The sequence below is a fragment of the Cyanistes caeruleus genome, chromosome 25 (genome assembly GCF_971803275.1).
Source record: "Cyanistes caeruleus chromosome 25, bCyaCae1.hap1.1, whole genome shotgun sequence".
Lineage (NCBI taxonomy): Eukaryota > Metazoa > Chordata > Aves > Passeriformes > Paridae > Cyanistes > Cyanistes caeruleus.
In genome coordinates this window covers 1,454,588-1,464,985 of record NC_141725.1, presented here as the reverse complement: position 1 = coordinate 1,464,985, position 10,398 = coordinate 1,454,588, and the positions used below count along the sequence as shown (strand labels likewise).

Below are 10,398 nucleotides of genomic sequence, written 5' to 3'. Positions count from 1 at the left end.
TAAAACAACCCTTTTTTATTTATACCAAAGTCTCAGGGTCCTTCATGATAAATGCAAGGACAGAGAAAAGCCTCAGGAACACGCCCAGTGCTGGGCCAGGCCTTGGGGACATCCATGGAACAGTGTCTGTGCTGTGGGATGAGACCCCTGCCCACCCCTGACGGGGTCTGAAGGCGCTGAGCAGCCCCTCACCGGCGGTAACGGTAACGCTTGAAGTGGAACCAGAGCTGGAAGATGCCATTGGCAAACTGGCAGCGGAAGCCATGCCGGTGGGAATACTCCCACTCCCTATTGACGATCTTGAAGGCGATGTCCTCATAGGGTGGCCCGGCATGGAAGCGCAGGATGGCGAAGTCCTTGTTGTCCTGGCAGGCTTCCAGGAAGTACTCGGGCGTCGAGCGCTTGTCAATGAGATCGGGGTAGAAGATGTTGAACTTATAGCCCTGCACGATCTTGGGAGGGGGGTTGTCAAAGTCATAGTGGGTCTGGTTGTACTTGTTCCACTCAAAGCCTGTGTGCACACGGTTGAAGAAGCGGGGCTTGCGTGGCCGGTACTTGTCAGCCCACAGATAGGCCTTGCCTGTGAGTGGCATCTCCACGCTGAACTGCGCCTCGTCCGCGCCCATGCCCTCCTTGGCCTTACGGAAGAAGATGTCATCGGTGCTCTCAGAAGCATCACCTATAGGGGAGGAGAGGTGACATCAGGTTCTGCAGTGCCAGCCAGGCCTGCGCCATGCAACACTGCTCCAAGGCATGCAGAGAGAAGGAGCTGCTGTGATGCAGAACTGGACACAGGAATGCACAGGCTGCCCCGCTGGCTCTGAGTGGCACTGGACCGAGTTGTGCTAGAAGACTCAACCAAAACACCCCTCCTGCCTGTCTGCAGCCAAACACCTTGGTTGTACAGAGGCAGGTCCCCCAGGGCACACCATCAGCCTGAGCACGATCTTCTACCTGCTCCTGCCCAGACCACAGTGCCCTTTGCTCTAGGGGCACCGCTCAGGTCAGCTCTGGGTGCCTGCCCCAGATCCAGCTCTTACCCTTTCCTGAGGGCAGTGTCTTCCTCCAGCCCTGCATCCTGAACCACTGCACACCCTCCAGGCCGGGCAGGCTGCAAAGCCAGTGGGCACAGGGCCTGCCCGGGGCTCACCTGTCACCTGGAGCTGCTGGCGCAGGAGCAGCAGCCGGTGCGTGTCCTCCTCGGCCTCCAGAACGTGGGCATCAAAGGGCAACTCGTTGGGGCCCAACAGCCGGGGGCTGTACCTGCCCGCGTCGTAGTCATCCAGGCTCTGCTGGATCAGATCCTCCTCCATCAGCACAGCCTCCCCCTCTGCATCTCCCTTGGCCTCTGCATCCTGCTCTGCCTCTGGCTCTGAGGATGGCCCTGGCTGTGCCTCAAGGCTCTCCTCGGCATCCAGCCTGCACGGAAGGGAGAAGAGAGGACTGGGATGGAGATGGTACTCTTGTTCACTGCTCACCTGAGCTCTGCCTCGCGAAGGGTGAGAGCACAAGACTGTCTTTGTGCCCAGGGACAGGCCCGGGTGTTTGCTCACCTGTCACTGGGGGAAGCTGGCTCCTGCTTGATGATGGGGAAGAGCGGTTCACTCTCCACACCCTGCTCCTGCTTCAGCTTGTACAGCTTCTGACGCAGCACGTCCTGGTGCCGCTCCCGCAACCTGAGAGAGGAGAGGAGCTGTTGGGTCCCACCCAGCACATCCACCTCACTCCCACTGCCCAAAGCTGTGACACCCACCTCCATGAGCAGAAACCTGCTGGACTTGGGTGGCTTTGGGCTAAATAAGCCCCAGTTCAGTTCCCTCTTGGAGATCTCACTAAACATCACCACTGCAGAAGGGACTAGGTGTCCTGCTCTGCTCCCCTCTTGGAAATCAGCCATCTCAGAGAATGCAGAACATTCCCCCCATTCCCTCCACCAACTGGGTTTATGCCTCCTCAGCTCTGCCCATGGCAGGGTCTGCACTACCCCACTCTCTGGTCTCACCTGGCCCGAGCCATGTAAGCCTTCAGCTGCTGCAGAAGACTCTCCCAGTACCCAATGTCCAGGTTGGGCCCTCCTGCCCGGATCTTGCTCTCAATACCCTGGTACAGAGCTTGCAGCTGGTTGTATGTCTTCCCCTTGAACACGGACTGCACATCTGAGCTGACCGAGGCGTTGACACCATCACGACGCTCCCCTGGAGAGGTGAGGGCAGCTGGTCAGTCTTCAGGCACTCAGCTGCACTCATCCCAGTTCTGCTGACAGCAGGAGGCCAGACCCCAGCTGTGGACAGCTGCGACAGCCACAGCCTCCATCCAGCAGATCCAAGACAGCCCCTCTGAGCCTGAGCACACATGGCAGAACCTGTGTCCTACATGACCCACCATTCACAATCCCCAACACCCACACCAGGCTCTGTTCTCCTGCTCACCTGGTCCCCCTTTCCCAGAAGCCTCCAGCTTGCGAAGCTTGGCTATCTCATCCTCCGTGATGATGGTCATGTCCCTCCAGAAGTCCACGTTCTTCCCTTGCTCCAGTTCCATGTATACCTGCAGGCAGGAGACACATCAGGCACTTGCTCCACACCATGGGCAGGAAAGCAGAGCTGATAGAGAAGCCCTGAACCCAGGCAGAGGGCCAGTAGAGCAAGCACCTGGATGTCCTCCACCAGGTCCTCCATGTCAGAGACAGTCAAGCCATTTAGGAAGGTGTAGGGCTCATGCATCTCCACGGCCAGGTCATCATCCTCTGCGCTGATGTACTTGGCCAGAAGATCAATGGGTTTTGCCCTCCCATCCCGAATCCGGATCTTAGACCTGGTGAAGTGAGAGGAACAGAGGAACAGTGGGGGACACTGAGCAGTGCCATCCTCTGCTCCCTCCCAGGCCCAGCTCTGAGCAGGTGCACACCTACCGCAGCTTGGCCTGTTGCAAGTGAAAGTTGTCCTCCTGCTCCTCCCAGGTTTTGAAGTGTTCTGCCTCTTTCTCCCGCTGCAGCATCTCCAGCTCCTGCTCCCGCATGGCTTTTTCCCGCTCCCGCTCCAGACGCAGCTGCTTCACCTGCCCAGAGTGAAAGAGCTGTGAGGCCACTGTGGATGGGCCAATGTGCAGACACCAGACACCTGCTTGAGGACACAACCATAACATGACCTGTTCTTGAGTTGTCTTGGCTCCTGCCATCAGCCCAAGCTCCTGGAGAGTGGGGAGACAGCAGGGCCAGGTTGCTTGGGCTCACTGCCAGCCCTATGGGAGACAGGGGACACAGGCACAACTGAGTGCCTCAGTGTAGTGACCTGGCATTGTCCTCCTCAGCACCTACTGAGCTCCTTGGGCTCAACCCCAAGGGAAGAGGTTTCTCATCCTGGAATAGCAGAAACCAGGGTTCTATAAAACCCACAATCCTACAGACTGGACACTCCCCAGAGAAGAAAATGGGGACTTCATCTTCCCAGTGAGAGATGGAGAGAAGCAAGCTGTAAACAGGGCTCTCTGTCAGACAATGACATGGAAAGTATATCTAAGCCCACCTTCTGCAGCTCCAGGCGATTGTCCTCCTGGATTCGCTTGTTCCTCTCCTTCAGATCCTTCTCGTCCAGATGGCTGATCCCTTTCTTTTCCAGTGCCTTTAACAGAATAGCCAAGGGAAGCTGTGGAACCCAAGGACCTCCACAGCCCCTCACTGGCCAGCAAATGCTACTCCATTCACCCATTTCTGCTGCTCCAGTAAGGTCTGATGCTGTTGAAGGTCCCTAAATCAATCAAACACTGCTCCTGAAGCCCCTCAGCAAACCCAGGCCCAGCCCACATAGCCCATTTGGCCTGGTGAGGTGTCAGCACAGCAGTATCATGGAATATCTGTTATAACAACAGTACCTGACCTTAAAGATAATCTTGTTCTACTTCCTGCCATGGCCAGGGACACCTTCTACTAGACCAGGGTGCTCCAAGCCCCACCCAACTTGGCCTTGGACACTTCCAGGGATCCAGGGGCAGCCCCAGCTGCTCTGGGCACCCTGTGCCAGGGCCTGCCCACCCTCCCAGCCAACAATTCCTTCCCAATTCTAACCCTGCCCTCTGGCAGTGGGAAGCCCCCTTGTCTTGCCCCTCCAGGTCCTTGTCCATTTCCTCTCCAGCTCTCCTGAAGCCTCTGTAGCCACTGGAAAGAACCCTAAGGTCTCCCCAGAGCCTCCTCTTCTCCAGAGAGCCTTCTCTCTAACCCTGAATGCTCCCAGTTCTCTGTCACTACTGTAGCAGAAATGCTGCACTCCCTTTACCATCTCCATGTCCCTGACCCAGTAAATGCTGCCCAGCAGTCAGCTGGTGCTCTCCCAGCAGCTCCAAGAGCCTCTCCTGCCCTCGATCTTATCTCACTGCCCTGGATACAGACCCCATCTCAGGCACAGATGTCCCTGACTCCCCCTGCCTGTTCCCTTTGGCTGCAGGGACAGTGCAGAGCTCACCTTGCTCCAGATGAATGTGCCCAGCAGATTGTTGTCCCCGAAGGGATTGTCAGTGTTGGTGTAACCCATATACTCCTCACCCCAGCCCATCTTCTCCCGCTTCTTTCTCTCCTTGGCCTCCTTCTTGGCCAACCTCCGTGCTCGCTTCTCCTCGGGTGTCTCCAGGGCCTTTAGCAGAGCCGCCTGTTTCTTCTTCTCCTCCCTCAGCCTCAGCCGCTCCTGCAGGCTCAGCTGCTGCCCCGGCTCCTCCCGGCCCCGGGGCCGTGGCGGGGAGGGGGAGCTGACGGAAGACACGGAGGACTTGGATCCATCCCTCCTGCGGCGCCGCTCTCGGCTCCGCGCTGCCCTGTCCCGCCCGCGCTCCGGGCTGGAGTCGGAGGAGCGGCCCCGGGACCGTGAGCGCTGTTTCCTCCGGTCCTTATGGTGCCGGTCCCGGCTGCTGCTCCTTTTCTTCTTTTTCCATTTCTGTCTCTCATCGCCGAAGTCCGAGCTGGGGGGGGGGGGGCACAGCCGGGCTTCAGCGGGAGGAGACTACGGCCGTGCCGGGCACGGAGCGTCTTTCCGCCGCAGGTGAGGCCGGTCCAGCACCGGCGCCACCGGCAGCGCCGAGACAGCGATGGGTACCTGCACCCCCCACCCTTGATCACCCCAGGCCGGTGTTTGCCTTGAGATCGCCCGCCCGCCTCCAGTCCTCGGCCCTACCCTGCACTCCCTCCCGTCCCCCGCCGGGCCCGCGGTGGGGACAGCGGTTCGGGCCCAGGCACAGCAGCTCCGCTCCCCCGGGCCCGCTCCCCCACAGACACCGCGCGGCCGCTCCGGCCCAGGCGCCCACTCACCCCGAGCTCGGCTCCCGGCGTCGGCCCCGACCCCGGCTCTTGCTCCGGCTGCGGTGCCGCCGCCCGCGGCTCCCAGACCGCGAGCGTCCCCGATCCCGATCCTGCTCCCTTTCCTTTTCCCGGTCCCGGTTCCTTTCCCGCTCCGAGCGGCCGCCCCGGGCCGGGCTGCGCGACCCGGAACCCATGAGCAGCGGCGGCTCCGCCCCGGGGCCTCGCGGCGGCTCCGCGCACCAGGCTGCCCCGCCGTCCGCCTGCGCCCGCCCCGCCCCAGCGCAGACAGGCGGGCAGCGGGGCAGCCCCGTGTGGGGGCGGGGCAGCCCCGTGTGGGGGCGGGGCAGCCCCGTGTGGGGGCGGGGCAGCCCCGTGTGGGGGCGGGGCAGCCCCGTGTGGGGGCGGGGCAGCCCCGTGTGGGGGCGGAGCGCGGCCCCTCCCGCCAGTCCCGATCCGCGCGCGCGGCGCCCAGAGAGGAGGCGGACACCCTGGAGAGCACAGCACAGACTGCAGAACGCTTTATCAGAGCGGGGTACAGATCTCTGGAAAAGGGGCTCCCCGGAGAAGGAGGGGAAAAACCCTCAGAACAACCGAGAAAGAAAACAAAAAGCGCTCACGCTTCGAGTCCCCGGAACAGAGACGGGGTAACACCCCAACATCGGCCTCCCCGTCCGGCCGCAGCGCCCGCTCCCCCTCCGCCGTACATTCGGCACACGGTTCACGCGCAGCGCGGACACGGACATGTATGGGAACAGCGACATCCACGGGGACACCCACCGGGACACGCGTGGGGACAGGGACAGCCACCAGGACAGACATGGACAGAAAAAACCCCTCAGACATGACCCAAGACGCCTCAGCCCTGGCTTTCTCCTCGTGCATTCAGGAAGCGCTGGAGCAGTGGCTGGAAATGAGAAGGGGAATGCGGGGGGTGATGGAGCCCTGCAAACGCCTCTGTGTGGCTTGGACCAACACCTAAGAGTGCTCTGGCTTCACTAAAAAACTCCCCAAAGTGCAATTCCAGCACATGTGGCTGGGCAGGCAGTGGCAACCCAAAGCTGCATTCCCTCTGTGCGTGTTGAGGATCTCTCTATGAGCTCCTGGGTTTGCCCCAGAGCCTTTAGAGAAGCCTGACTGCAAACTCAGACAGGGACAGAGATGACCATTTTCTCCTGCCAGCCCCTTACCTAGCAGGGAGAGTTTACCTGCAGCCCCAGCACCAGGCAATGGTCAGGGCATGTCCCAAAGAGTCTGAGATCACAGCTGGGACAATGGGGGATGAAGGACAGCAGTGTTCCCTATATCGGAAGGGGCTGTCCTCAGAGTACAAGACTTGTGGTGCCTTCTTTAATGATGGATTGCCTGGACAGCACCTGCTGGGTCACTCAGGAGAGCCCGGCAGAGAACAGCAACTCAAGTCCAGAATGAGCTGAAGTGCAGCTGAAGGAACACACAGACCAAGGACACTCTTCCCATGGTCAAGTGCTGTTCCTGCCCAAGCAGCACTGGCGGTGCCTGTGACATGCTCCAGAGCTTCTGCTGCTCCCCTGCAGCGGTGTGCAGAGGGGGCCAAGAATGAGTGCTAAAAGCCAAGGTCCTTTCAGCCTCTGTGGGAATCAGAGGCCGAACAGTTCCCCAGCACTGGGACAGGAGGTGACATGGCAGGGGCTGTGCCAGCCTGAACAGGGGCAGTTACTATTTCAGATCAACATCTGCCTACAGGAAGGTTCCTCCTTGTCCCCTTGACAAAGCTGTTCTAAGCCTTTGCTTGTCCTCTTACAGGACCACCCCACCCTGTCCAGCAGTACAGAACTGCACAAGGATCATCTCAAAAGGGGAAGACAGTTCTTTGAGTGAATGTGCTGCAGGAGCTCTGGGTTCACTCCCCTCTCTCAGGACCCAAGCACAGCTCCAGCTCACAAAGCTCATTCTCTGGGACACTCTGGGTACAGAGGCCAAGCAGCTTTAGAGACCCCCTGGAAATGAGGGGAAGGAATTACATCTCCATCAATGATGCTTAAACCATCTCAAAAAAGGTGCTTGACTTCAGGCAGCTGGAAAGTCCTGATGTGCCCAAACCCTCCAGCCCTTGACTGAGGTGGTCCCAGGGCAGGGGCCTGGGTCAGAACAGCTCAAGCCCACCCCAGTTCCCCCCTGGAGCCCCCTCCTCCAGCACAGCACCCAACAGCAGCAACTGCAGTAGGGATGTGGCTCCCTCTGGCTGTTCCACACACACTGCTGGAGGAAAAAGAGGCTGAATTTTAGCTTTTTGAAGCCACTTGCCTTGAACCCAAAGGCAGATGAGGCTGTAGGTATTGCACAGTTCCCATTCCCCTTCACGAACCCCTGAGCCTCCCCAGCCTGCAGAGCCCCCCAGGTGGCACAGGAAGGTGGGATGGGGCAGGAGTTGCAGCTGGGAAAACAAGCTGCCAAGCAGCAACTGGGTAAAGTTTTTTGAGAGACTTTTGATAGACTATTTGGTAAATACACAGATACATGAACAGCAGCAACTTGCACAATCCTCAGACTGTGCTCCCAAGAAGCAAAACTCACAGCCTTCTGCATCTACAGGCAGGGAAGGGAAGTCCAGGTCCTGTATTCTGGGCAAGAAAAAACCATCAATTCCTGAAGATTCTCACTATGTTCAGTACTGTACAGAAGGAAGAGCTTCCCATCAGCCCCGCTACCTTCTGGGACCCAACATAACTGCTCCTGAGTGCTGCTGTGAAGACAGATTGTGGGGACTGAGGTCTGAGAGCAGGGTCCTGCTTCCTCATCGCTCCACACGGAGTCCCAAGGACAGTGAAGATTGTAAAGGGAATAGAGATTTCAACCCTCTTTCTCAAGTGAGATTCATAAAGCACACGAACAAGACCTGGCTCCCTCTGTTCTAAAGGATTTCCTGTTTTCTCTCTGGGAGATGAGGATGGGATTGCTGGATTCCAGACTATGCTATGATACGTATACTGCTGATGGATGAACCTGAACACTACCCCGTGACATCAAATTCTCTCACCTATAGCTCACAGCTCTTGCAAAGCAAACCCTCTAAGACACCCGCAGCAGGGATTTCCACCAGCAGATGTGACCCCAGGCAACACCCCAGTCACCCAGCTTTCTGTCCAAGAGTCCATGAGCACAGCAGTGCTGGCACAATTCTGCAGTGGAGCCAGGCTCCCATTCCTGACTCCAGTGTGTGGATGTACCCTTGTCTCCCTGCCTGCCCTGAGAGGCGGAGGGGACGTGTGAACCCAGCGTCCGTGACCCCAGGGTACAGCCATGAGCATGTGAAGGGCTGAGCGGCTCCAGGAGGATGCAGTGTCTGGACAAGCCCCACGTGGGCTGGGCAGAGTGGGGAACTCGCCCTCCAACGTGGCCAAGCTTTGGAGGTGCCCAGTTCCCACTGGTCTGGAGCAGGCGGCGGCTGGTTGGATGAAGTGTGGACTCCAAGCACAGAGGGAGGAGTGGTGCAGCAGTGCAGCACAAGGTGAAGGTGCAACCCATCATGACTTCAGGGAGAGCTGAGGAATCCACGTCACTGTCACCAGGAACTGTGTGCTGCCCCGCACAGTGTTACAGACAGGAGAAGTCACTAGAGAGTTTGGATCCAAGTGAATTGGCATGGCTACTTTGAACTATGGTAACATGGGAGCAATTCTATTCCATGGCCTTTAATACATTTCATTTTCATAGCACCTTTCATCCCAGGGTTTAAGTGCTGTAACAGAAGCAGGTACTGTGCACCCATTAGCACGGGGGAAACTGAGGCACAGAGTGGTTTAGTGACTCGCCTTGGGCCACTTGGAAAAACCGTGGCAGAGTCTGGACAGCCTTAAACCTCCTGACTCCCTCAGCTGGTCAGACCACACTGCTGCCTCACATGAAGCCACTCCGCTCTCTGCCCTCCCCAGCAACGTGCTCCTACCCATTCTTCAGTGAAGTCTCATGCTCCTCTTTGATGCACAAATATATGACAAAAAAAAAAAAAGGAAAAAAAAAAAAAGGAAAAAAAGAAAAAAAAGTGCAGTAAACTAAATCTTTAAAAAAGCACATTTGTGCTGTCTCTGTGCAAAGATAAAAGAAATAAATACATGATTAAAAAATTAAGAAGGTTCACAGTATCACACATGGATAGGTAGCTACGGTAGTGCACGTCTGGAAAACACTGTGTTACTACCCAGGATTCTCTACACCCAGCTGGAATTCTCTGCTGGGAGCTGCGGGTGAGTGGGTGGTTTCTTTGCTGCCCACATCTGGGGTAAGTAGAAATACATGGTTATAGTTTTGCTCCATTCTGAAACGCAGTACCCAGGATCCTGCAGTGCAGCAATACTGGTGTCAGCAAGCTCTTCCCCATCCCACTGGAATGGCTGCATCAACGAAAAGGGAACACATCGACCTGCAGAGGGAATCGCTGCTCTCTGGGACTTCTGTGTCTGCATAGAGATTACTGCAAGAGGCAGAGAGAAGAGAGTCACAGAATCATGGAATTGTTACGGTGGGGAAAGACCTCCAATACCCATATCAGCCATCAGCCCAGTACCACCACCATGTTCACCACTAACCCATGTCCCCAGGTGCCACAGCCACACATCATTTGAACACTTCCAGGGACTGTGATGTCACCACTGCCCTGAGCAGCCTGTTCCAATACCTGACAACCCCCTTTCAGTCAAAAAACATTACAAAATATCCAACCTAAACCTCCTCTAGCACAGCTGGAGGCTGTTTCCTCTTGTCTTGTCCCTTGTTCCTTGGGAGCAGAACCTGACCACTACCTGGCTGCATCCTCCTGTCAGGGAGTTGTGGAGAGCAAGATCTTCCCTGAGCCTCCTTTTCTCCAGGCTGAGTCTCCCCACAGCTTCTCCTCATCACACTTGTGCTCCAGCCCCTTCCCCAGCTCCACTCCCTCCTCTGGACATGCTCCAGCCCCTGAATGTCTTTCTGGTTATGAGGGGAGAGAGGATCAACCCTTGAGCACCAGTGCCCACATCAATCAGGTCTGCGTCCCACCAACTTCCCAGCACAACCAGAGAGGCTGTTCTACATCCTCCAGAATTGGCAACGTCTGGAAAACCTGAGCTCTCCAAAGCTTTCCCTGCACCAAACAACCA

General features: G+C 57.4%; 2 protein-coding genes across 7 annotated transcripts in view; both read right to left on the bottom strand.

The window, feature by feature from the left end:
- CACTIN (cactin, spliceosome C complex subunit) lies at positions 1 to 5,541 on the bottom strand. The gene is made up of 10 exons (XM_086863019.1): positions 5,294 to 5,541; positions 4,458 to 4,947; positions 3,525 to 3,620; positions 2,912 to 3,057; positions 2,652 to 2,814; positions 2,430 to 2,547; positions 2,003 to 2,195; positions 1,554 to 1,676; positions 1,151 to 1,419; positions 1 to 679 (listed from the first exon to the last, which is right to left on the bottom strand). The coding sequence occupies exons 1-10, from the start codon at positions 5,476 to 5,478 to the stop codon at positions 189 to 191; spliced, it is 2,274 nt and encodes a 757-aa protein (XP_086719145.1). The 5' UTR covers positions 5,479 to 5,541; the 3' UTR covers positions 1 to 188.
- A 234-nt stretch (positions 5,542 to 5,775) lies between these two features.
- Positions 5,776 to 10,398, bottom strand: part of PIP5K1C (phosphatidylinositol-4-phosphate 5-kinase type 1 gamma) — a 51,589-nt gene continuing 46,966 nt past the window's right edge. For all 6 annotated transcript variants that reach the window (XM_086863015.1, XM_086863012.1, XM_086863006.1 and 3 more), the window contains one exon: positions 5,776 to 9,734. In XM_086863015.1, the coding sequence (XP_086719141.1) occupies positions 9,732 to 9,734 (3 nt within the window). In that variant the 3' untranslated portion in view covers positions 5,776 to 9,731. The remainder of the gene's footprint in view (positions 9,735 to 10,398) is intronic.